The sequence below is a fragment of the Fusarium verticillioides genome, chromosome 11 (assembly GCF_000149555.1).
Source record: "Fusarium verticillioides 7600 chromosome 11, whole genome shotgun sequence".
NCBI lineage: Eukaryota > Fungi > Ascomycota > Sordariomycetes > Hypocreales > Nectriaceae > Fusarium > Fusarium verticillioides.
The window spans coordinates 1,553,808-1,578,130 of record NC_031685.1 but is presented as its reverse complement, the minus strand read 5'-3'; the positions used below and the strand labels follow the sequence as shown (position 1 = coordinate 1,578,130).

At 47.6% G+C, this 24,323-nt stretch overlaps 13 protein-coding genes across 13 annotated transcripts; 6 read left to right on the top strand and 7 right to left on the bottom strand.

The window, feature by feature from the left end:
* Window positions 1–1,400: 1,400 nt before the first annotated feature.
* Window positions 1,401–2,402, bottom strand: FVEG_10635 (hypothetical protein; the record flags this gene model as incomplete). The annotated part of the gene is made up of 3 exons (XM_018899799.1): window positions 1,401–1,696; window positions 1,755–1,918; window positions 1,963–2,402. 3 exons carry the CDS (start codon window positions 2,400–2,402, stop codon window positions 1,401–1,403), a joined length of 900 nt encoding a protein of 299 aa, XP_018757936.1.
* Window positions 2,403–4,075: 1,673 nt separating this feature from the next.
* On the bottom strand, window positions 4,076–5,108 carry FVEG_10636 (hypothetical protein). Its single transcript, XM_018899800.1, has 3 exons — window positions 4,950–5,108; window positions 4,703–4,899; window positions 4,076–4,647 (listed from the first exon to the last, which is right to left on the bottom strand). Exons 1-3 carry the CDS (start codon window positions 5,024–5,026, stop codon window positions 4,370–4,372), a joined length of 552 nt encoding a protein of 183 aa, XP_018757937.1. The 5' UTR covers window positions 5,027–5,108; the 3' UTR covers window positions 4,076–4,369.
* A 135-nt stretch (window positions 5,109–5,243) lies between these two features.
* Window positions 5,244–6,424, bottom strand: FVEG_10637 (hypothetical protein). Its single transcript, XM_018899801.1, has one exon. It carries the CDS (start codon window positions 6,327–6,329, stop codon window positions 5,325–5,327), a length of 1,005 nt encoding a protein of 334 aa, XP_018757938.1. The 5' UTR covers window positions 6,330–6,424; the 3' UTR covers window positions 5,244–5,324.
* A 213-nt stretch (window positions 6,425–6,637) lies between these two features.
* FVEG_10638 (hypothetical protein) lies at window positions 6,638–7,508 on the bottom strand (the record flags this gene model as incomplete). Its single annotated transcript, XM_018899802.1, has 5 exons — window positions 6,638–6,856; window positions 6,906–6,962; window positions 7,009–7,179; window positions 7,226–7,403; window positions 7,459–7,508. 5 exons carry the CDS (start codon window positions 7,506–7,508, stop codon window positions 6,638–6,640), a joined length of 675 nt encoding a protein of 224 aa, XP_018757939.1.
* Window positions 7,509–7,865: 357 nt separating this feature from the next.
* FVEG_10639 (hypothetical protein) lies at window positions 7,866–8,840 on the top strand (the record flags this gene model as incomplete). Its single annotated transcript, XM_018899803.1, has 1 exon — window positions 7,866–8,840. The coding sequence occupies one exon, from the start codon at window positions 7,866–7,868 to the stop codon at window positions 8,838–8,840; it is 975 nt and encodes a 324-aa protein (XP_018757940.1).
* Window positions 8,841–9,041: 201 nt separating this feature from the next.
* Window positions 9,042–11,305, top strand: FVEG_10640 (hypothetical protein). The gene is made up of 2 exons (XM_018899804.1): window positions 9,042–10,525; window positions 10,574–11,305. The coding sequence occupies exons 1-2, from the start codon at window positions 9,177–9,179 to the stop codon at window positions 11,121–11,123; spliced, it is 1,899 nt and encodes a 632-aa protein (XP_018757941.1). The 5' UTR covers window positions 9,042–9,176; the 3' UTR covers window positions 11,124–11,305.
* A 2,135-nt stretch (window positions 11,306–13,440) lies between these two features.
* FVEG_10641 (hypothetical protein) lies at window positions 13,441–14,592 on the top strand (the record flags this gene model as incomplete). The annotated part of the gene is made up of 3 exons (XM_018899805.1): window positions 13,441–13,689; window positions 13,740–14,227; window positions 14,283–14,592. The coding sequence occupies 3 exons, from the start codon at window positions 13,441–13,443 to the stop codon at window positions 14,590–14,592; spliced, it is 1,047 nt and encodes a 348-aa protein (XP_018757942.1).
* Window positions 14,593–15,446: 854 nt separating this feature from the next.
* Window positions 15,447–17,444, bottom strand: FVEG_10642 (hypothetical protein; the record flags this gene model as incomplete). The annotated part of the gene is made up of 5 exons (XM_018899806.1): window positions 15,447–15,993; window positions 16,047–16,441; window positions 16,495–16,730; window positions 16,788–17,201; window positions 17,264–17,444. 5 exons carry the CDS (start codon window positions 17,442–17,444, stop codon window positions 15,447–15,449), a joined length of 1,773 nt encoding a protein of 590 aa, XP_018757943.1.
* Window positions 17,445–17,828: 384 nt separating this feature from the next.
* FVEG_16847 (hypothetical protein) lies at window positions 17,829–18,357 on the top strand (the record flags this gene model as incomplete). Its single annotated transcript, XM_018906086.1, has 2 exons — window positions 17,829–18,221; window positions 18,280–18,357. 2 exons carry the CDS (start codon window positions 17,829–17,831, stop codon window positions 18,355–18,357), a joined length of 471 nt encoding a protein of 156 aa, XP_018757944.1.
* Window positions 18,358–18,843: 486 nt separating this feature from the next.
* On the bottom strand, window positions 18,844–19,704 carry FVEG_10643 (hypothetical protein; the record flags this gene model as incomplete). The annotated part of the gene is made up of 2 exons (XM_018899807.1): window positions 18,844–19,563; window positions 19,612–19,704. 2 exons carry the CDS (start codon window positions 19,702–19,704, stop codon window positions 18,844–18,846), a joined length of 813 nt encoding a protein of 270 aa, XP_018757945.1.
* Window positions 19,705–20,223: 519 nt separating this feature from the next.
* On the top strand, window positions 20,224–21,959 carry FVEG_10644 (hypothetical protein; the record flags this gene model as incomplete). Its single annotated transcript, XM_018899808.1, has 5 exons — window positions 20,224–20,374; window positions 20,435–21,242; window positions 21,295–21,411; window positions 21,474–21,595; window positions 21,652–21,959. The coding sequence occupies 5 exons, from the start codon at window positions 20,224–20,226 to the stop codon at window positions 21,957–21,959; spliced, it is 1,506 nt and encodes a 501-aa protein (XP_018757946.1).
* Window positions 21,960–22,707: 748 nt separating this feature from the next.
* FVEG_10645 (hypothetical protein) lies at window positions 22,708–23,268 on the top strand (the record flags this gene model as incomplete). Its single annotated transcript, XM_018899809.1, has 2 exons — window positions 22,708–23,073; window positions 23,119–23,268. 2 exons carry the CDS (start codon window positions 22,708–22,710, stop codon window positions 23,266–23,268), a joined length of 516 nt encoding a protein of 171 aa, XP_018757947.1.
* Window positions 23,269–23,718: 450 nt separating this feature from the next.
* On the bottom strand, window positions 23,719–24,239 carry FVEG_10646 (hypothetical protein; the record flags this gene model as incomplete). The annotated part of the gene is made up of 3 exons (XM_018899810.1): window positions 23,719–23,758; window positions 23,817–24,075; window positions 24,134–24,239. 3 exons carry the CDS (start codon window positions 24,237–24,239, stop codon window positions 23,719–23,721), a joined length of 405 nt encoding a protein of 134 aa, XP_018757948.1.
* Window positions 24,240–24,323: the final 84 nt, after the last annotated feature.

Here is a 24,323-nt window from a genome sequence, read left to right as displayed (position 1 = left end):
ATCCCACCGAGGCTTTAGATGACGCAAATTTAAGATATAGCATTATCCTTAGTAACGCAAAATACTTATCATTATAGCACCTTACTGATGTTTTTCTCCTTTATTATTCAGAATATTAATAGAGCCTATAATGCCTTCATAAAAGGGTTTAATTATACCCTTTATAGGTTTAAAATCTACTACCTCTTAGATTACTGTAGTAGCCTTCCTAGGTAGTTGACCACTGTGCTAAAAGGCATAGATTAGTTTCCTTACTACTTATCTACTAGGTTAATACTCAAATATCTGTATTGTGAGAGCAAGTAATATGAGCTTTAAGCTTCTAGATTACACAGGACAGTAAAATAATAGTGTTATCCAAGTTATCATTGACATGTAATATCTGAGTTACTTGCTGTAGTATCGGTCCTGTTATCAAAACACAATTAATAAACCAAAGACCCCTAAGTGGCTGCTATATACACTCTGGATATTTTGAATTACGTCGCAGCCAGTTCCACGACTGAAAGTCTTCGAGGCAAGGTTGTGCTGGTTCTTTTACTAGCTATGAATCACAAACTCAGACATTAGCAATAATGTAATTAGTACATCTTGCGTATGTAAGTCTCTTGCGAATAGATTAGTCATCGCCTCTCATAATTCATTAACTCTGGAAGGATACAACACAGAGTGGAATGTTCTGATCCATAGTGAAATAAGAAATATGTCACTTAGACTCTTTACCATTAGCGCTACAGGTTCCCGTATAGGCCTAGCTCAGGCTTGTCCACGATAGAGCATAGAAATTGATATGTAACAATTAACATCGAAAGCTAGCCTCACCGAAATAGCTTACTAAGAATACAGTCTTATTCTTGCAGTCTTTAACTTAACCTTTCATAAGTACTGCTTCTGTCCTCCTTACCGTCTTTCACTAGCTCCCCTCGGTGGTGTCAAATCCCGTCGTTGGTTCGTTGTCCCATACTGCCCTGTTCTAAGTGGACTTGGATTCCCTCCTCTTGACCTATCCGGTTGTTGGACTTGACCTGTAGGATACATTGGCGAGCCTACAGACGAACTGGTACCCCCCAAAGGAGATAGCGTCCCCGACTGACGTGGGGTGCCCTGGCCCTGAAGTCTTGAACGGCCAGGGCTCATGCCCCTTCTGGTGGTTGTTGTCGGCTGATAATTGACTGGATACGTGGACGTACTTGGCATGGTGTTAGATCCTAGAGGGGGCGTTGACATCCGGCGAGGTGTCGAGTTCTGATTTGAATTCGCAGTTGTGTTTGGGCTCCTTGCTCGCCGTGCATCAGTTTGCTGCGAATAGCCAAGAGAGGTCCCAGACATCGGTACACCAGAGCCTACAGGAGATCTCTGTTGGCTAGATTGATTGAATCTTGGTTGCTGAAACTGCGCTGTCATCGTTCCGGTGTTCGGCGGTGCTCCTCTAGTTGGATATCGATTGTCTGAAGAACCTGATTGACTATACCCAGCATACGGTCGGCCCTGAGGGTTACCTGGAGGAAATTGATATGATGAATCAGGTTGTTGACTCGGTAGAGGCAGCGTGTTGGATAACCCAAATGGTTGAAATGGCATTGTTGCAGCCGTCTGTCGAGGCTGACCTGTTGCGGGACTTTGAAGTGTTGATCTTCCTGTTGCCGGGGGACGATTGTTTCTTGCGGAGGAATTGGAGGGACTTGACGATGATCGTCTGTGTCTAGAAGATGAAGGCCTTCCCGTTGGCTGACTTGGGTTTGGAGTTGGCTCACCCGCTGCATTTCTTGACGTAGACCGGTTACGTGATCTTTGTCCTCGGGTAGATTCTGTGTTAGTATGGGCAGAGGCACTTCCGACGACGTCACGAGACTGCCTGCGGCTTCCTCGATACGGAGCGCCTCGATAGTCGACGTATTCATCCCCGCTGGACTCGGTACTGGCAGAGACGGTAGGGTTTTGTTGCCCCGATGTCCTTGTTACACTAAAAGCGGCGGTACTAGGTGTAGAACCTTGATAATATATCTGCTGTTGGGCTGGAGGGGTTTGCCAAGAAGACGTTTGAGGGATTGCGTTCTGCTGGAATCCGGGCGAAGGTTGATAGACTGGGGATGGCTGAGTGCCTGTAGCTTGGCTGAAACCCTGTCCAGTTGGTGTTTCAGACTGATATCTCGTAGGTTGACCATAGACTGTTGAACTGCCTGTGGGTAGATCCTCTGACCGAGACGGTCGATGACGCTGTTGCCTGGAGGGTTTCGCCTCTCGCGTTGTTGGCGACCGTATATCTGGGCTCTGTGACGTCCTTGCCCCTTGTCTAGATCCCCGCGACGCCAATGTCGACTCGGTATTTGAGGAACTTGACGCTTGTGGTTGGCGATTTCTGCCAGTTGACGCAGGCTGACCTTGTAAAGACGGCCTGGCATCTCGCGTTGATGTACTTTGACGTGGGTCGGCGATACCCATTCTTCCAAGCTCACCTATTAAGTCCTCTGAACTACGTTGTATAGCTCTGAATCTTTCTATCGACTGTCTTCTTTCAAGTTCTGATCGAGCATTACTGTTCTTTCTTAACGCCTCATCCATCTGTCTCTGCAGGCCTGCTGTCAGGCGGCCAATTTCTAAAAAACGGCGGCTCTTAGAACTAAGCATGGTGTTAGTGTACGCGCAGTAAGTTGAATTGTATCGGGGAATCTACTTGTCTTGAGACATTGCCAATTTGGGTCAAACGATAGTTGGGTGGAAATTGAGGTATCAAAGCTTATCATGCATCGAAGAAGATAGGCCAGTAGGGGAACAATAGGTTGTGGTAGTCTATTTATGCCCTTTTAGCATCAACAAGAACCTTTGGTGGGTGAGATTTCACAGGGCAGAGCCTCAACTCGGAGAACCCATCTGCTGACACCCTTTCTGTGTGAATTGTCACACTGGACTGCTATAATATCACTCAGCTGAAACCATTCTGCAGTCATGCAGCCACACCCAAGTGATCCAGCCAGTTAGGTGATGCCACCTTTCTGTCGTGAGGGGTTTATGCAGACGCCTTGATCAGTTGCGAGCCTACTTTCAACCGTCATTATCGATCATAAGGGAGGGTTACATACTGGCAGGGGGAGACAAGAAAACTTGAGACCTTTATCCTAAGTGATGGAAAGTCCTGGGCGATTTAATCTTAGTTTAGGGGAGTCTTTATAAAGTTTATTCTAGCATCCTCTTCTAAAGTCTTATGTTTTCTTGATCCCTGAGGTTTGGCCAGCTGCCTACGTTACTGGTTCTGGTCCGGCAATAGTGACGGACAGTACATTACCAGAAGCTCTATCGTAGACCTCTTCACAAACTTTGGGGCAATGGCAGATGATTTAGCCGAGAGCCTGACTTTCGAGGATTTGGAAGTGGCTATTCCAAATCTAAGAAATTGCTTGAAAAGCGTGTCGCGACACGATCCCGATTTCTGTTCAACAGCTACTTTGCTTGTACATACGCTTCGAAAGTATTATCTCTTATCACAAAACGAGCACAAGGGGATTTAAGTGCTCTCGAGGAGTCCATCACCTTATTGCAACAAGCTGTCGATGGTTCTTCGGTCGACGATCCCAATAGAGCTGAATCGCTTATGAGCCTCGCCTTCGCCTTAAGCCTTCGTTGTGACGCGACAGAATCTGACAGCGATGCTAGAGAAGCTTCTCGACTAGCATAAGAGGCCGTGGACGCTGTAGGTAAGGATGATCCGTTGTATACTACAGTTCTGCAATCAGCATATGATTTCATTGGCAAACAAGCTCTCAGACTCGGACGATGAAGACGACTTGGAAAGAGTATGCGAGATGCATAAATCCATAATATCGGTCACAACAGTCGATCATCCCCAACTGAGATCACCATTGCGGAGCTACGATGATACCTTGTTCAAGGGGCATTTGTCTTTCGGACATACAGGTGTATTTGAAAGAAGCAGTTCATGTTGCTACGAAAGCGAAGAGAGATCAGTGGCTTGATGAGGCCTATGGTGCTGAGAAGGCCATAAATGTATGAGAGAACACGCCAGGCGAGGATAGGAGAGAAGTTGATGTCGAAAGAGATATTATTTCTCTTGATGTTAATGATGAACAAGGTATTCCCGGTGTGGGGAATGCTCCATTACACTGGATCCCATATATACATTTGGGTCCATGATTCTCAGTTTTCCGCCTCGGATGTCTCGGAAACTTCAATAACCCGCAGATTTATCTTTATCAAGAAACTAACTATATTATTACCCCTTTCACCACTATCTTTTAAATCTGTAGTCCTCAGTTGTACTCATTTGGTTGTATATCCAACACTTTCAACAATATCCCAAACCCCAACATGCCCGATGACAATATTACATAGTGCCTGAATCATTCATCCATTCTCATGAACTGAAGAGCTGCGCAAGCTTTGACTTGCCCTCCTTGCCCTCCAACTTTCTAATCTCCTGCTTCATCGCATCAATGCGGTAGTTGTTCCATGCCTTTTCTATTCGCTCCCTCGCCTCAGGGTTCTTGGTGATGGTGCGTGACGCCGATGCGGTGCCGGACAAAAGACCTGCTTCACCACCGATGAATAAACCTCCCACAGAGAAGAAGAAGTACGTGGCTGCGTCACCCCACTTGGATGGTGTAAGGTGAGCTGTGATATCCGGGATAGGCTCTGTGAACGAAGTCAGTATTAAGTTTGAAGCAGGTTTGAAAAGGATACGACTTACCGGTACGACCATCTGCAAACCTGACCTCAACGGGCTTCTCCATAGCTCTGAACGCATTGAAGTACGTCAATCGCATCTTGCGCAGTCGAAAAGCAGCCAAGACGCCTAGCCCAATACCGAGCAGCGATCCGATTTTGGCGTGGGTTGACACTTTACTCCCGGCGCGTCTCAAGATTTCGCGATCATCGTCATTCAAGCTGGGTATTCGTAATTAGTACCGTTTCAAGCTCCATTTTAGGCGACATACTCATGCTGAAAGTGCTGCTCCGCTAGGTCACGGAGCTCATCACTGCTCCCAGATCGAAAAGCGGCAAGACCAGACATGTTGAATCTAGTATCGAGTAAACTCAATTACAGAGGGAAGAATGATGGTTTGAAAAAGCTAAACAAGAGCAGCGAGTTTATGAATCAAATAAATAACTTTAAGTAGAGAGAGACCTTTGGAAGACGTCGGATATGAGCGGGTAACGCTGACGTCACCACCATTTGCTGTGCCCGAATCTGTTTTAGCGGGAGAAACACGAAGAACTGATTCAGTAAAACGTCATTATTATACCGGGAACATGTCTTGGACGATTCTGACTCAGTGACCATGGCCTCAATCAATTTATGCTTCTTGCTATCATTTGTGCTGGCTCTGAATCAAAGCCTCCCACTCTGTCAATAGTCCCATGATCTCAACGCTCTGATCAACGTTCGGCGAAGGCCGTTCAGCTGTTTTAACACCGCGGGATAAATAATCTTCCACCTTCTTTACTTGATATCCAAACGCGTCCATATCTGCTGGCACGATGATTTTTTCTGTTGAACCGCCGTAGGTTTTGATCTCGATGATGTTGTCGCCTGCAATTGGAAGCCAAGGGTTCGTGATGAACCTGATCCTGCCTTTGTCTCCGAGAATAGCGAAGGATGAGTCGTTCCCATAGCTGTCTGTTGATTGAAGACTTGCAAGAACGCCGTTATCGAAGCGGACTGTTAGTGATGCGTCGCGGACATGGACGCTCCCTTCTGTTGAGATGTTGCCGAAGCCGTGCAATTGCCGCTTTGCAAAGGCATCGCTGCCAAACGCTGTCTCGATGACGAAGTGTAGAAGTGAGACTGGATAACAGCCAAGATTGTAGATAGTTCCCATGCTGAGAGGATTGGCCTTCTTCCAGATATTGGCTGAGTAATATCCCGAGACCCCTCTCACCGTCCCAATCTTGCCCTCAAGAAGCAATTCCTGCGTCTTCTTCATCAACGGATGTGTGAGATACATAAGCCCCTCCAAAAAGAAAACACCCGCATCTTTCACAGCCTTCTCAATAGTCTTGGCATCGTCCATCGTCGTCGCAAGTGACTTTTCAGACAAAATCGCCTTGCCTCGCTTAGCAGCTGCCAGAACTGCGGGGGTGTGCATATGATTCGGCAGACCGACGTACACGACGTCTATCTCAGCCTTGTCTAGAAGCTCATCGATAGAGGTGTATCGCTCTTCGATGTCATGTTTGTCGGCGAATGCTGTTAGACGGTCTTCGTTGCGGCCGAATACTGCGGTGATGGTGGAGTTTTGGCTGGCGAGGATAGAGCGGGCGACGACGTCGGAGATGAAGCTCGTTCCGAGCATTCCCCAGCGCAACACGGCCATAATGAATAAGTGATAAGCCCAGATGAATCAATTTAAAGGTAAAGAAAAGGTGGAAATGACTTCAATGGCGTCTTTTTATAGCTTGGGCGGTATCGTCAGCATTTGGGGGTTTGTTGTTGTGAAGCCGCTAACGTGAATTCGCTTATCTTGCTTATCTAAACCCGTCCATCTCCGAATATTACCGCTTACAAGCTGCCATTTCCGTCCTACTCTGAGGCTATTCACTTCTGAATTACAAACCAGTAATGAAGTATAATTTCTATATCTAGGGCTACATGGATAGAATTTACGGCCTCGCAGTTTTACCCTCAGCGATACTCCTTCTTTGCATCAGTAAACGTTTTGCCCTGCGCAATATCCCGCGCCATATTATCGTCAGCCTCAACCTGTGCTGGCAAAATCTCAACTATCTTTGGGAGAAGTTCCTTTGGCACGCATACAACGCCATTTAAATCTCCAAATATGATATCCCCGGGATTTATCGTGGCATCAAGAGCAGGATCCTGCAACTTCACAGGCACATTAACCTGTAATACTTTAGTCATGAGTGCCTTCCGTTTCGTGAATATCACATACCTCACTGGGGCGAGCAACCTCATAAAAGCTCGGCGTACCGACATTGCGAGCAAACACCTTTAACCTGTTAATTTGAACCCTAACCACGCCATGGGCAACCTACTTGGTAGTCTAATTTGCGATGATCCTGCAAATCTCGAAAAGTACCGTCGACAACCGTGCCGACAGCTCCAGAATACTTGGCACGGGTGCTCATCAAACCACCATACACAGCGTTGAAGATGCCATGAGGCGCCGAGATGAAGACTACATGATCTTTTGGGATAGTATCAATCTTTATGCCGTTAGAAAGGGCTCATCATAAAGAAATAGCAGCCTACGTAATGCTCCTTGAGCTTTGGTGCATTGGTCTGAGTGTTGCGAACAAACTTGACAGTGTATGCCGGTCCGATGAGTTTTTTGTCGCCTTCTTGCCTGAGAGGGGACCACATGCTCAAGTTGGGAAGAAAACCGCCATGAGGAACGCCCACTTTGAGCAACGCGTCTGACACGTCGCATCTGCACCAGTACTCTTATCAGTATTATCGCGGTGATGTACCTTTTTTATGCTTACGTGGAGTACGCGCGAAGCTTCTCAGCCAGCGAAAGGTTTGGAGATGTCATGGTGGATAACGTTGCGGTTGTGGAGAAGTAAAGACGGAATGGAGTTTGGTTGGCGACGAGGACCTTGTGAAATGACCTTGAAAGGCTCATTGATGCTGAATTTGGGTATTTATATATAGTCTTTCCTAAGAAAGAAAGTTCATATGGGTTTTGGTGGGTTGATATAGGCGCACTTGGCTCTCGGCAAGTTTCCGGGATTTCGTCCGGGACAACTTCCGGGAAAGTATCCCGGAAGATATTCACATGGGGAGCACGGCGAAAATTCAATTGATATCTGTATAAATTGCACACAGATTCCTTGTAGTTAAGATACTTGAATTTTTCTGTCAAGTACTTTCTGATCTTTCGCTTGTCATCATGGCTGACTCCAAGCCAACGGTCTACGTCTTGGACCCTTACCATCCAGACGCTATCGCACTGCTGCAGCAATCATCCGACATCAATGTTGTCCCCTCAACAGATCCAAAAAAGGTCCAATATGTTGAGAACGCCAATGCAGTTATGCTCCGCAGCGAGACTCGTCTTGGTGCAGATGAACTATCCAAATGCAAGAAGCTGAAATACATCGTCAAGCAAGGCGTTGGCGTCGACAACATCGATCTCAAAGCAGCTGCTACAGCGGGTATCAAAGTGTACAACACTCCCGGCTTGAATGGAGAAGCAGTTGCTGAGCTTACACTGGCTTTGGCACTGACTATTTCTCGGCGTGTCGCTGAGATTGATCGTCGAACGAGAAATGGGGAGGTTATCGTGAGGAGTCAGACACTGGGGAAGAGCTTGTTCAAGAAGACCTTGGGAGTTATTGGGATGGGGAACATTGGACTCGCTGTTGCCCAGAAATGGGTTGGAGCTATGGAGGGCAGTATCGTCGCTTATGATCCATTTTCAGATGGGAAACAGTGGCTCAGCACGTTCGGGGAGAGCAGGTTTCGCCAGGTATCAAAGCTACATGATCTTTTGAGCGCATCGGATGTCGTAACTCTTCATTTACCTCTTACCAAAGACACCGAGAACATCATCTCAACCGCAGAGTTTGCCGCTATGAGAGATGGTGCAATTTTGCTCAATTGCGCTCGGGGAGGCATCGTTGACGAGGATGCATTGCTGACTTCACTGAAAAGCGGAAAGTTATTTGGCGCTGGTCTTGATGCCATGGTGGTTGAGCCTCCGACTATTGAGGCATACCCAGAGTTGCTGGCGTTGCCGAATGTTGTCTTGACGCCGCATGTTGGTGCTTCGACGGTTGAGAATCAGAGTCAAAGTGGGATGGCGGTTGCGGATATTACGATGGCGCTGTTGAGGGGAGAGGAGAAGGGGAATAGAGTAGCTTAGATGCATGAGACATCATTTCGTCCTCCGTATATACAGAATACTGTAGATTTTTATGAATACCTTTCCTCGCATTGGTGTTCTTATAATCGAGATTCTCCAATAAGCTGACGTACATCTCATGGTGATGCGGCTTAGTGGAGAGCATTAACCCGAAGTAGACTCAAGCTTTTCCGTGATCGGTCACTCCAATGCTCACTCCATCTCGACTTGTCATCAACCTCACTTCAGTTACCAGATCACGATGAGCCTCTTCCTTCCAAATCCCATCCAAAGTAAGCGGAAAATAAAAATAAATTGCGTCTCACGAAAGACATATGCCACCCAACAAACACCATAATGCCCAAGACAAGGCGAGAGCGAAGAGAATCCCCACCCCGCCCAAAGAAAACCGCTCGATTGACATGCAACAACTGTCGTGCCCGCAAAGTCCGCTGCGATGGAGGACAACCCGTCTGTGGTATATGCATAGCATACAGTGAGACTTGCAAATATGATCGGCCGCCGCCCATGACTCAAATCCGCGCTATGGCGGATAAGATAGCGCAGCTTGAGCAGACGATCAAAGACCTTCAGAACAAGAATGGAACTAGCACGGCACCTTGTCAAGCTGGCGCGGCAGAAAGCGCGATAGTGCCAACGCTCATAGAGCCTCTTCCGACCATTGAGGTTGCGGATGGCAACATGGATCCCACTCGGTCGTTTTACGACACTACATCCGCAGTCCATGATCCTGGGGATACGCCATCGCAAGCAACAACGGGTCAAATCACTGTCGCACATAGCCCCGAAACACGTCAGCCTCTACCCATGGAAACACCTGAGTTAAAGTTCTGGGAGGATCAAGCCGTCGAGAGCGCAGCAGTTTATCTCAGCATTCCTGAGGAAGTGATTCGACGTCTTTTCGCGACACATTGGACGTGGGTTCACGCGAACTTTATGTTTGTCCCACGAGCTTTATTCTTTCGTGACGCCGCAGTCGGTGGAAAATTCTTCTCCCCATTTCTGTTGAGCGTGTTATGTCTGCACTCGACGCGCTTCAGGGAACGGCATTTGACAGAGCAGCTGCTTGCTAGGGCAAAGTTGGAGTTTAGTCATGAGATACACAAAGAAGGATCCATGCCATTAGTTCAAGCACTGCTCCAGTTTAGTGCTCGCGAAATCGGTAGAGGATCTGTATCGCAAGCTTGGCTGTACGGCGGGATGGCATTTCGAGTTGCTATTGACATTGGCCTGTTCTCACTATCACCTGGGAAATCTGAGGGCGTCGTATGGATGCAACTCGGGCGTCATCTCGCATGGTCTTGCTTCTTCTGGGACAAGACTTTGAGCTTGTATCTTGGAAGAACACCGTCATTACCTGAGCCGCCGAAATGGGACCCTGCTTTACCAGAGGAGCCAGAACCCGAGTTCTGGCCGCCTTATCCAATTCCAGATGATGAAGCACTTCAGAGCTATCAGCCGAGACCATCGCACTTGTTACTGTGCTTTGCATATACTTGCAAGATCAGCCTTATCATCAGCGATATTCTCTTCAGTATTTATGGAAGCAAACGAACCAAAGATGTCTTGGACTTTGTGCAGACTACGAGGGAGAGGCTGCATTCCTGGCGTTCAAGTTTACCATCGGCTTTGCATGTGGATTACCAAGCCAAAATATGCCCGCCTACACATTTCGTAGCCCAACAGTAAGTCCACAATGCCCTGACACTATCATCATTCTAACACATGTTCAGAATGTTATACCATACCACCATGATCCTACTCCACCGGCCGTTTCTCAACAACCCAGCGTGCTGGAAAGCATGTCAAGAGGCTTCTCAAGCCGTAGAACAACTTCTTCAGCTCCTCGATAACACCTTCGGCTTCCAGCGTTTCACTTACATTATGGCTTACTGCACCTACACCGCAGCCACGGTCGTCGTGCAAGACATGAAAAGCGGCAGGCCTGATACTACCCAGCGATTCAAGATGTTTACGAGAGCTCTGAACGCCATCACGGTCAGCTGCCCTGGCATACAGCGTAGCATAAATATTTTGAAAAGGGGACTTGGTGCTGTGTCGGTTGAGCAAGAACCCCCGGATTTTCCGGAGCAGGCCCCGCAGATACCGGCATTTCCTTATACGGATTTCGGATACGATTTTGGTGAAGGGGTGGATGCGACGAGTCATGACACGGCTGCGAGCTCGAATGAGTTCTTTGACCTTGATTCTTTTCCGCAGTTGTGGTTTAACGAGTTCTCTGATAACGTGTTTGATGACATTCACGCCGAGAATCCAGCGTAAATAAACACACAAGGTCGTATCCAATTGGGATGTCACTTATGGACTACATAGAAAGTCATGATCGACATTAATACCACCACCCTGTCATATATGATATTAAAAATCAAAAGAAACATGCACGAAACGTAAGATTGAACTGAGCCCTACGCCAGCTTTCTATCGTCGTGCATATGATGAGACTCATTTAACATTATGATAGTGTTCTACCCTGAAGGTTTTGCAAAAACATGGAGACAGTGGATAGACTCCATAGTTCGTATTAACTCTCGAGCTTCGACCATCTGTTCTGGATCTCCTTCCTCTTACTACTGGATTAGTTGAAAATCACGGAAGATTCCGCGTTCTGCAAAGACCAACAAGCTCAACCGGGAACTGGCCCGTGCATACGCGTGAAGTTCCCGTCTCTTGAGTCACAGGCAGGTCATTAGCAGGCCGTGATTTCGAATGTGCCATGAACTGATGTTCGACTTGTCTTCATCCCAAAATAGGTAGATGGGATTTGTAGGGTATGCTGTTAGATCCGGCGGTGAGTACTAGCACGAAGATAGGAAATTTAAGCATAGGGATTGGGTTCGTGAAAAGCTTAAACCCTAAAGAGGAAATCTCACCGTGACGGGTCCAATCTCAATAATACTTTATCAATCTATTCAAGATGAAAACTGGGGTATTTTACGATGCCCTGAAAACTCTACGCGAGTCAATGCGACATAATAAACGAACATTTCATCCCCTATTCTTTCCGCCATTTTACATAAATATTAGCTATAAACACAAGTCCAGACGCCTCTTGACTAATGATCCTTCTGGCCTCGTTTTTGACGTACAATATTGACTCAGTAGCGCCGGCCCGCTGCGCTCGAGTCATAGGTAGTGTGGGATAGTGGGATGTCCAGAATCGCTAGCATCAATCACATATTAGCTACCCTATCAACCCTCACTTCTTCAAGCCACTCGGCAGTTAGGATGACATGTGAGAATGTCTGTGGCGCCGGCGCTGTCTTCCAAAAATCCGCGGAGCTCCGATTTCGTGGCTTGCGTCTTGTCTTCTTTTCGCCTATCACACGGGCAACGCCACGGGAGGGGGGAAACAAGGTTATTATCAGGCATGTCCCCCGGGGTCTGGAATTGATTCTACCCCAGGAACCAGGAGAATGCAACGGCTGTAACGGTTATGCTACCAGTAAAGCGGAATGAAAGAAAATGCCGCGATGGAGATGGTGTGAAGAGGGAAGAGGTATCTAATGCAAAGGAACTTTTGAGTCGAGGGATTGCTTTATGTCTGAGACGTGCTGATGCATGAACAAGACGCCTTGTCCTTGAGTGGACGGCAACTCGGCTGTCGCACCCACATTCCGTGGGCACTGATCACATCGGGAGACGGATCACTCGGTTAGCTAGTCACCCTCAACCATTCTAGATCTCTACCTCTGGCGTTTTCCTTCCCTATCACCAGCCCTGCTAATTGAACACATGGCATGATGCAATCAGGCATTTTGTGCATTAGCCCAGCCCAAAAAGCAACACAACACAATATCCCCCAACTAAAAAGAATCAGGAGAGAAGGGGGTCAACAGAGTTTGGTCCAGCTCATTCCAGAGAAACAGGGGTTCACAGCCTGATACGAATTACCGTAAAGGAGGGCTGAAAATAAATTCGCCCTAGCGATCTACCCCGGCTTCTCAACCTTACCCCTTACCGACAAGCAAAGCGGAAAATGATGCCTAGACCAGATGCCGAAGTCAAAACTTTAAATAAATGCACTGCTCATCCCCCTCATTTCTCCCCGCGCAGTAGCCACGAGTCAAGACCTTACAGAACGGGATTAGCTGGGCGCTGCTTGTTTGACCAAGCTCGTTAGTTCGAAACCGATGTACCCAACCGTTGACGCCTCCCCATGGGTTAGGCTGCGACTTGCGGAGAACCCATCACTTCACTTGTCAGGATAGTCTGAGCACTGATGTCTTCTCGCAACCAACGAGCCAATCTCTTACCGCGGAGTGCACTGTATCCGACGCCATTGGAATCAAGGGTATCCCTCTCTAATTTGCAATGGTCAAAAACTAATCGACCTCTTTCCTTTTACGAGGGGGGGATTATTCGGGAACTTTATGATATGACAGCCAGTCGCCAGTCCAGCTGAGATCCAACTAGCTGGAAAGGAGGGTGATCATCGAGGCCAAGATCTTCATTTAACGCCATCAGTGTCACATTGCTTTTTCCTTCTCTTCTTTTCCTTCTTTTTTCTCCGGCTTTTCCATTACTCGTTCTTTTCTTACCAATCCATACCACCCTTTGACGTTACCTTGATCGACCGACAATGGCGGATGCAGCGGTGCCGGTGTTTTTTGAGCTCAGTTGGTCGATTTTGATGACCATCTGCATGGGCAATGTCTTGCTGGGATGTCTCGTCTGTGGTATCACCAATTGGACGCTCCTCGCCGCTGTGCCGATGTTTTCGTCAGCGGCGGGCGCCATCGCTAACGGGTTGTGTTACTACGTGTATTACCAGAAGCACCCTGCCACGATGCTTGCGATCGCTTCGGTGTTTGCAGATATTTTCTGGTTGGTATGATTGATGCATGACTCAATTAGGCGTGCCGAGCTGACGGTTACTAGCTGCAAGAAGCAGGTCTTCTATTCTACAGTTACATCATCCTGAAACGAGTCCTTCGAGGTACGCGATGGAGGGTCTTCATGTCAATTTTCTGGTCAGGCATCGCTGGCATCTGCGTCGTTCGTGTCATAATCATCACCTTCCGGGTCAAATCAATCCTCGCCGGCAATGAGGATCTCTTGACTACCATCAACCATATCCACATCGCCTACTTCGGTCTCATCGCGTCGCTCGAATGCCTCAGCGCATACTTCCTCATCGTCCTCTTTACATCGGCCAAGACTTCATCTGCCGAGATTGCGCGCAGTGGTGGTCTTTTCCAATACTTGGCCCGGAGCACGGAAATAAGAGTCGCTCTTCTGGCTCTGCAGGGTACGCTTCGCGCTGTGACGCATTCATTCAAGACGGCTGGCCAGACGGCGGAGAACATTGCTACCCAACTGGACCGATTCTTCTACGCTGTCTTCTGCCTGTACTCCATGGTGTTATAGTAAGTCTTTCTCTATTCTCACGTACCTTTTTCGGGGTTAATCTAACTTTTGTAGCATCGATCTTCTTTCGTCCAAACTCAAGTTCAACGGTACCCAGGATTACCCCTCCTCTCGTGATCGCTATGTCCACCAGAGCAGCCAGCCTGGTCGCTTCACCTCAACACAAAAGGATGACTTTGCCCAAACTAGAACGGAGCATGTCGTCGGTGTTGACGGCGGCACACGTACCCATAAGACCCGAAATGATTCTACAGATCATATCATTGAGGGCGGTTCCTCACAAGGCGACGGGTCAATTAACCTGGAGGACATGGACCTCAAGGGCAATGTGATCAAGAAGACGGTTGAGTTCAGAGTCGTGTAGATTAGCCATTTCTCATTTTCGTTCGACGCGTTGAAGATACCAGATGTAATGTTTAGTCTAGTCCATTTTCAATCTCACTTTGTAGTGGTTAGATAGCGTATCTCAAAATTCATGATTGTTGATGACAAGATGGGTTTACCCCGCCAAGTGATCGGCTCGGTTCGTGAGATCGGTCGATATCTTCCGAAACGAATGATAACTGACATGACAGTTGAGAGTCAGAGCACGATGATCCGGCACGATGGCGCAAGACCCCTTTTTTCGTATCCACTGATCAGCACGCCCGTCTCGAGGCATCTTAAGGCCAAGTCATTTCCCCATCCGGTTCTCGGCTGAAGCTGAAACGCCGGAGAGTGTAGAGATCGTCAGCACTGCAGATCTCAAGAGCCTCGCTTGAACTGTGACTTTGAAAGGCAATAACCCAGCTGATAGTGTGCTAATAAGATAGATACAGAATTGAGTTAAAAGCTGTGACTAGACCAGGCGCATGAGAAGACAGCAACAGTTGTCAATGTCTTCTCACTTATATAATCTTAGCTGGCCATCGGTACTTAGCGTATTCATATCAGGCCCCGAAATAGTGCTATTATCTGAGGCCTTACATTAGACTTTGGAACTATACCTTTCTGGAAATCATTTGCAAAGGATCCCCTCCATCTATCAAGGCATAGCTGCTGGCGGTGTATGCAACCACTACCGTACTCCTTGACAGCCTAACCCGCATCATTCAATGCACCATTTACTCCTCTCATTGTCGAAATACGCGCCGCTGATCTTATGCAATATCACACTAACCACGGGGGCAACGTACAGTTGTCTAGTTGTACCAGAAATCTTCACTTATTGCGGTGTATCTATTTCCGAGCGTCAATAACAGGAAATGTAATCCAGCTCGCCTCGCCGCCGACAGTAATAATGTTCTTTCCATCGAAGATCTTAGTGTCTCTATCATCCGGATGTTCATGAGAGAACCTTCCTACGCCCTGAGTATCGTGACCTGCAATCTCCAACACCAAAGTCTCTTCAGGCTCAAGCACCACATTTGTAGGCCAAACCTCAACATCCACTTCATACTTCTGGTTCTCCTCAACTGGCTGCACGTCGGATGAGTAGTAGTTGCGGTAAGGCAAATATTCCTTGTGTAATTTGTTGCTCTCATCCACTTTGCGCAGGGAGACTCGCTGCCAGCCTTTCACGATGGGAACGGGGTCACCCATTGTGCCAGTGTAGAAGACTTCTTCGCCTCTGGCATTGAGCTTGCGAAGAGTGATAAACAGATCGATGTCTGAAGGAGGAGCGGCATCAACCGACCTTCGAGCCGCAGCTACAGTTAAATGGGCGACGATATGGCCTGTAATCTCCAGAGCAAAAGGGGTCTTGTATCCAAAACGGATAGGCTCGCTGTTGATGCATTAGTCCTGGATTTCTCGATAGGATCAGACATTATCGCTTACCCATTCAGAGCATCATAATTGATTGTGCTGATTGACGTTGACGGCTTCGTACTCAATGAATTGTCATAGGTCAGGTAGAACCTAGTGTAGTTAGTCCCAGGCAATGGCCAATCTGCCTCGTCTCTGCTGGGAAAACCACGTTCGCGGTCAGGGTCATCAACTCCAGCTTCACCCTTCCGCAACGTAAGGCGAACCCTCGGTTGCTTGCCAGACTTCCAGCCGTCTTTATCATCATCCTTCAGAAAGGAGTTGAAGAAAGATAGTTGGAGTTTAGCCGACTCGGGGTAGTAAAAGGGCAAGTCGTGTCTACCAACAATGAAGTGGAGAAACTTGTATTCGGAGCTGGCGCGGATCCAACCGAGGACGTTTCCTCGGAGGTGAAGCAGGATGCCTCCCTTATGCCATGTCAGAATCACGTTTCGGGTCTTGCAAAAAGTGTCTTACTTACCCAATTGGCGACACTGAGCAGAGGAACCTCGATAGCCTCGACATCAAAGTCTCGAGTACGATAATACTCCTCGTCACGAAACTTGTGTACAGCAGTGTCTACTGTCTGATCTCGACGATTCTTGAGTAAGGTCTTCTCGTCAAGGTCACCTTCAAGGGTATCCTCGCCCCAGCTTCTAGCGCTGCGGCCTGGTTTGCCGTACTGGTTTGGACTAACTCCATTGTTCCACCAGAAATCTAGATTGAACCATTATCAGTGATGCTGAGTGAGTGGAACTCCCATCTCTAGCTTACCAATGAACCTGTCTGAGAGAATACCTCCATGTCTTACACGGTCCCGGTAGTAATCACTCATGCCCTCCCAAGGGATGATAGCAGCGAGTCCCTTGGGCTTCCTCGCAGCGACTCTCCATTGAGTACCGGCATAGTAGCTGATTCCAAGAAGGCCAACCTTACCTGAAGACCACTCTTGCTCGGCAGCCCACTCAATGACATCAAAGAAAGCTTCACTTGTACCACGGGACATAGTATCAAGGAGACCAGGACTTTGACCAGCCCCTCTTTCGTCAACCCTCAAAACGATGTAGCCCTTGCTTGTCCAATAGGCAGGATCAGGTGTCTCCCAAGCTGAATGCGTGGACTTCATTTCAGGATTTAGCTGTTCCCAGCTTTTCTTGTAGAATATCTCATAGGGAACATCTTTTCCGTCTTTTGCATCATATTAGCAATTAGAAAAGGCGCACATAAGGTTTGATGGGGGTCCAACGTACACGGGCCGTACGTAGCGATAACAGGGTATGTTTTGTCACCAAAGGGAGCCGCATCCTTGGGAAGAAAGACATTTGCTCGAAGAAGACCCTTCTCGTACGTCTTGAGTAGGATGTCAATATTCCTGATAAAGACATAAGGAAAGCTATCCTTGTCGATTGTGAGGTACTTGTTTTCAGCCATAGTTACTGATCTTTTGATGATAAGATGTTGATGGCTCATGTGACGAGTCTCATTCATGCGCATCCATTTGTGTGCATTTATTAATTATTGCGCCTTTAATACGTCTAATTCTCCGAGTTACTGTCTGTGCCATCAATAGGCTCTCGCTTGCGTGATACTGGAGACACTCAAGTCTGAATTCTGACATGGGTGATGTGGTCCCGAGCCGACGACTCCTGAAGAATCTACAATGAAAACAAGAACCCTAACTAAAGACCCCTGGTCGGAATCCGGATCCTAGAACTCCGAGAAAGTATCAACTCTGTTGCCGTTGATGATTTAGTTTGCTCTCCAACGCGCTTCCCATCAGCAAATTGTCAAATTGTCACAGCCAGCACCACTACAATGTCTGCTACCAAAACATCCACGATCAATGCCCATGGCAGCCATGTGCGGCTTCAACTCGATACCCCTTTAGAGAATACTTTGCAAGACTACAAGATCCATCACTCTTCTCGCCAATCTTCATTGGCGATTGACCAGCAAAGCGGCGATCGCAATATCGTGATTGTCGCGGGAATTTCACGAGAAGCTCAACCAAGTGAATTCGACTCTTCTTTAGCTCCTCATCCCACAGTGCCATATCCAGTATCAAACCCAGGGTGGTGGACCGACACCTTCAGGCGTGTTCCTGATTACCGGCCTATCAATCAGCATCTGGATCTTAACGAGAGACGGCAGATGCTCTTATTTACAATTGTTGGCGGCATTATGGTCAGAGGATGTTGGCTCATGTCGGTGAGTTATAGGTGCGCATGGCCTTTACCGTTAGTGACCATGCTAATCTTTATTCCAGGTTTGGGCACAGGTTTGGAGGAACACGGCTGGAAGGGTAACAGATATTGGTCTCTCAAAAGTCGGAGGGGAGTGGTAGACATGGCTGGTAGAACACGTTCAATATTAGGATGGATGGAGGAGGTGTGAGAGTTACATATTCATGTATCACCTCAAAGAACTTCTCATAGTCTCCCATGAAAGATTGGATATTCTCAAACTGTGCATATAAGAGCGAGGAAAAGCTTGAATTAAAGCTACATGCTCAGAAACGCTTCAGATGTTTTGACAGGGCTCTTTGATAAGAATGTTATTTTGAGTTGCTAGTCCCCACAGCTGATGGCTCACATAACGCGCCTCACACACGTTGAAGCATTGATATTACCCAATATTGCACACATACGTTCTCCGTGTCAGGGTGTTGGTGAGAGTAAGACAAGATAAAGGCGCTCATGCTACGAGGCGGTCAAGCGGACAATTGAATGATATCTAATGTGATTTCAGCATCTATTGCATCACAAGACTCATTGTGGCTGCCTGTATTTAATGTGGTTACTCTTATTGATCTATCTGCAGTACCATCTTTCTACATAGACTCGTCCCAGTCGCCAAGCTGATACTGACTATTACACATATTCACAAGCTCCCAGCATTCTCCCAGAAACTTATTCGGACCTCGATCCTCGTGATGACCAGCCGCACCAGCAGCAAACAAAGTAGCCATGTAATGATCATCCGTCCCATGAGCCTCCTTATACCGCGGATGTTTCATCAATCGAGTAACAGCTCTTCGTAAGTCAGGCCCCGTGTTCTGCGTAACAGCATCTTCCAACGCCTGCCTGAACTCAAGAGCAAAATCTCCAGGTGGAACAGGCTGTGCAAAGTTGTCTCGATACGTAAGCATCTGATACCAATGGTTCCGATACAAATTGTGCACTGATCCACCACTGCCTATTATAAGTGTATCCTCGTACCGTAATGGCCGCAGAGCAGCTCCGATCTTTGTGTGTAGGTGCGGGTCATATCGTGCGTTCATCGAGACGATGGTTGTAGGCAGCGGGATGCAATGAGGAAACATGCGGATGACGATCAGGAAGGTATCGTGAACCCATTCGAACTTGGGGTCAGCTTGGGCATTGATGCCAGCTGCTCGTAGCATGTCGATGACACGTTGTCCTCCTTCAAGATCTGCTACCATTTTGTATGGCATGTATCGAGCTTCTGTGACGCTGCCCACGGGATCTTTCTTCGCGTCAGGGTTCATGCTTACTCTAACTGTGTCGTAGGGAGAGTCCCAGTGCGCACCCTGGCATTATTAGCTTCCTCATAGAGTCGTCATGTTTGCTGCACAAACCATCATGACAATTCGCTTGACTCCACGCCGCAGACACTCATTGCCAATGTCTTCCCAAATTCTAGCTGGCTCTGACTCTTCTCCAAGCATCATGGTAGATCCATGAGCAAATAGAAAGACCGGAGTCGGTTCTTGTGCGTGTCATCAGCTCCATGACACGTTCTCTGGATTTCAAACATGACTTACTCTTTTTCTGTGCTGATAAGCTACCCATGTTGACTGTGAAGATGCTTGCTGTGTTGTTTCGGTGTCGATTGCTAACCAATATGTCGTGGTCGCTTCGGACTTGTCTGAAAGCATCGAAATTTATTTCTTGTTGGTCAAATCACCGACACTCCCGTGCCTTTGTTATCACATGAAAGGCCTATAGAGAAAGATTCGGAATATGTGACACTGCGTACTGCGACATGACTCTATTGTTCGCTCCCGTGTGGAGCCGAGCCGAAGCCCCTGCATCGGGGGGCGGAAGTGTCGGTCATGATTCTACCGAAACGGAACACGTCAACGTCGCTTAGATCAAATGTGTTTACTTTTATGTCAGAACAGACTTGAACAGCTGCCAATTGAGTGGACGTAAGCGCAATCCACAAGACCCTAACAAGCACTGAAACGATGGCCTCAGCATTGGATCAATATCGCACCGTCAGCGCAGCGTGGGCGGAGGGTCGACTCGAGAATGTATTGCAGCGACAGAAAGAGCTTGCCTTACTACATTCCAACATCAAAAGCTCTTCTACAAATCTAATTAAGGCCATATGCAACGGTGAGTGCATCTATTGCATACTATGCCGCTGGCGTTGGTAGACTAACAAATCTGGGACAGATCTCCAAACTTCAAAAGCAAGCGGAGCTGATGAAGTCCAATTGGCCCTCGACTCGATCAAACATCTCTACGACGACCTTGACTTTCCGAGTACATTGGCCGAGGAGAAGCAGATCAAGAAGGGAGGCAGTTCATCTAGCAACTTGATTGCTCTGGGTCCCGTTCTAATTGATCCCTCTCCCTACTCACCATTTCTCAGCGTAATTTCACCGCTCGCTGCAGCTGTAGCAGCCGGAAGCTCCGCAATCGTATTGGCCACATCAGCGTCTGACAAGCTCAATGCCGAGCTTCGCACCCTGATCACCAAGAGTTTGGACGTCGAAGCTTTTGTCATCACAGAGAGTGACTCGGCCGATATCCGTCGAGAGCTCAGCAAACAGCACTTTGGTGCTGCTGCCCTACAGAACTTGTCCCTGCGCGACGACCTCTTCTCATCGCTTCACAAAACAAACCCATTGATCAGAGTGCTTTCGCCACCTTCAGGAATCTCCGCTGCGTTTGTTGATCGCTCTGTCCAAGATCTCCGAGCTGTCGCGAGTCACCTTATATCCTCTGGTCCGATAGCACCTCGCTATAATCCTTTGCGAGCGCCACGTCTCGTTTTTGTTGACGAAATACATAGTGTGCAGCTTTACAAGCTCATACGCGCAGATTCCAGTGCAGATGCATCACTGTCCTTTGGCGACAGCGGAGACCAAGCTCTGGCTTTCGATAAGCTTCTAATATCCGCATTTCCGACCTCGAGACGCAACCTGCCGAAACATGTATCCGGCCATCTGCCTGCCGTCATAGCATTGGATACTTCCGAGTATGCTTTTCGTGGGACTTTAACATCTGGTTTATAACTAATTCCTTGTCAGTGCCATTGTAGCTCAACACGTCCAAAGGGCCGTGGAATTGTTTGCAGGCAGCGATAACGGCTTTCTACTAGTTCCAACTCGAAGTTTGGACCATGGAATCGATATTCTCGGCAAGATGTATGTCTCGTGAATAATCTAGAATAGTTACCTGAGATTATGAGCTAATGTGTCGGTATCAGTAACGCAAACAACCCCTCGCAGGCAACGTACATCTTTGCATCCTCTGAGGCTTCTTCCTACGTCGCCATGTTCACGAACACACTTCAGGTTTTCATCAATGCCATCCCTCAGTGGTCACTGGGTAAGATCTGAGATGGGCTTGATACAAGCGCACCCGCTAATTTCTGGTTTATACAGTCACTATTGCTCCTTCAACGCCATTCATCGAGAGTCGCTTGCTATACCGCAGAGAAGACTTTTCTGTCAACAAACCAATCTTGCAAGACTTTATTCATCGGATTGACTTCGTCAACACAGAAAAGGAGTCTACTTGGTCTCTCTTGTCCCATCGTTTGCAGCTGGCTAAGATCAAACAGCCAAAAGGCGGAAGACTGAGTTACTTCGAGCGAGGCCTGTTGGTCGGGCTGGCTCTATCACTAATCGCGGTTTCGGGTACGGGACTTGGTATCTACCGAGGTATTCTACACTTTGCCAAGCGGCCTTGATCTAGGAAGTCGGCTTAGTACCCTTCACTTAACCGGTTTATGTGGCTGAACTCCGAATCGCATTTCATGCCTCGCAGGTCTTAGATTACTCAACAACAAACTCTTTCTCATGCAATAAAGAAAGAAAAACCTATGTATTTTTAGATTATCATCTGGTGCTCTACATAATAGAAAAGGCTTTTCTTGCCTTTTGGGTTTCGTGGGTATGTAAGGGTAAAACTAAAACAGGCTGCTCTCGGGTGAGCATTCCACTCCCCAGATCTATTATTGCTAGATAAATTGAAGGTTTTATCTGCTGGCGGAAATCTTCCGTCACGGAATAAGCACAACTTTAGCAGCCCCACATAGCCATACTGTGGAAAAGGCTGGGAAGTAGGAGGATGAAGTGCAAAGGCTAGAGACAGTGACTTTTTCGCGTCAACTACCACAACATCTCCAAGTGACTGACTGTTGATACTCAGTCTCATGAGCGCACATCGTTGTGTCTGACTCATTCTGTTCAAATGTTTTCCCGGTAAAAGATTCCAACAGTATCCGTACCCCACAAGGAGACGATACAATACCTCGTTGCCGATTTGAGCTGGTGGGGCCGCGTGGGCGAGCCGGTCACCAGGCCTTGCTTGATGTTACCAGATCACAACGCTACGCCTTTGACCCGAGAGGGTTCGCGATTTGGCCTTTTATAAGCCTTTTATGGAGTGCCTAACAAGATACAAGCACCATTCGCAAAACATCAGATCCAGACGCCATGGGTCTCAACGCTGGCAGTTCGCTGAGAAGAGTCGTCACTTACCACAGGGGCCAGAGCTCGGCAATCTTATCAGATGAAGAGCTGGAACTCACCTCGGGCTTTGGAAGCAACGCGGTTACCATCTGGAGAAATGACAAGTACCCGGCTGAGCTGGTTGACAAAGACCCTGTCAGCACCGATCCAGTAATCTATACACCCGGCTCACTTATTCGAGTCGTCGACTTTCCGCCGAATTCCTCAGGTCACAATCATAGAACAGCATCGCTTGACTATGGAATTGTGTTTGAGGGTGAGCTAGAGATGGCGTTGGCAGATGGTTCCAAGACTATTGTTCGTGCAGGCGATATCATTGTGCAACAGGCGGTAAGTGATGTACGTACAAGTTCAGTTGAGTTGATACTGACATAGTGTATCTGTAAGACGTTACATCAGTGGAACAATCTTACGGATAAGCCAGCTCGACTTATCTTTGTGCTGTTACCGTCAGAAAAGACTGTCAATGGTGTCAACGTCTCAGAGACTGGCGTGCCTGAGAAATATCTTCCGAAGATTTCATGAGAATCGGAGCATGTACCTAGCTGGCGCTTGGGGGTTGCCACAGATTATGGTTGCCGAAATACTTAATCTAGCACATAACACTTCTTAGAACGAAGACTGTGAAATAAACATTACAGTGGCTGCTTCTCGCTCTATACTCAGTGGATCCTCCACCATTCATGAGATACTTGATTGCTTGGCAAAATGTTTGTATATGTAACTAGAGAGTCTTGAAATCTCAAACAATGAAAGGATAATTGGTATAGTGTGTCTCGCGATAATCTTACTAAGATGAGTTTACCAAAGTCGACTTTTTATCCATATTATCGAATTGTTGCATGTTCAGGGTGGAATATACAGTATTTGTAGAATCTGAATTACACATCACTTATAGCTCTGGATCCCTTGAGTTTCTATATGTAATAGCAGGAATCTTGTTTTCTAGCTAGCAATGTGTAAAATATCTACAGTCTACTGAGGATTCTTTTCAATGACGCGAGTAACAAGGTCGCTAAGAAATGTCTAATTAGCATCTTTCTGCTTGAAGCTCAAGTTTAGCATCAACTTACGTGTCCATGTACGCCCTCACGGTTGCGATCTTGCCGCTATCATTGAAACCCAGTACCCATGTATATTCGTTAGGGAAAGGGTCGCCGCTCTTGGTCTGGGTATCCACCGCCTTCAGCTCCACGGCAGCTTGGTTGCCCTCGATTATAATGTTCTGAACGACGAGATGGAGGGGACCTGCCCACGTGGATGACAGAGCCCTTGTCCCTTGTTGGAACTCCTTAATGGACCTGTAGCGACCAGAGACCTTGCAGTGGGTGCCTATACTACAGTGAGCTAGAACGAACCAGAAACTAAGATATCAGGAGATGGGCCATACCTTTCACAGTCCAATCGACATTGGGCTCGACGTTGGGCCAGAAGCTGGCCATATCGCCCTTGCTTGGGCCCGCGAAGATGTTTCGGACGTGCTCGTGGGTAACCATCTTGTGAGTCTTAGTGGCAATCACCTGGAGTTGTAGTGTAAAATAGAATGGGATGTGTTTGTTCTGCCAGCCGACTACCGTTTC

Excerpts from the sequence above, each read along its gene's own strand:
- FVEG_10636 (XM_018899800.1), bottom strand. The coding sequence starts at position 5,026 with ATGTCTGGTCTTGCCGCTTTTCGATCTGGGAGCAGTGATGAGCTCCGT. Across the intron at positions 4,900-4,949 it reads GAGCAGCACTTTCAGCATGA|CTTGAATGACGATGATCGCG; the intron begins GTATGTCGCCTA and ends ACGAATACCCAG. Across the intron at positions 4,648-4,702 it reads GTTTGCAGATGGTCGTACCG|AGCCTATCCCGGATATCACA; the intron begins GTAAGTCGTATC and ends CTTCGTTCACAG.
- FVEG_10637 (XM_018899801.1), bottom strand. The coding sequence starts at position 6,329 with ATGGCCGTGTTGCGCTGGGGAATGCTCGGAACGAGCTTCATCTCCGAC.
- FVEG_10640 (XM_018899804.1), top strand. The coding sequence starts at position 9,177 with ATGCCCAAGACAAGGCGAGAGCGAAGAGAATCCCCACCCCGCCCAAAG. Across the intron at positions 10,526-10,573 it reads ACACATTTCGTAGCCCAACA|AATGTTATACCATACCACCA; the intron begins GTAAGTCCACAA and ends ACACATGTTCAG.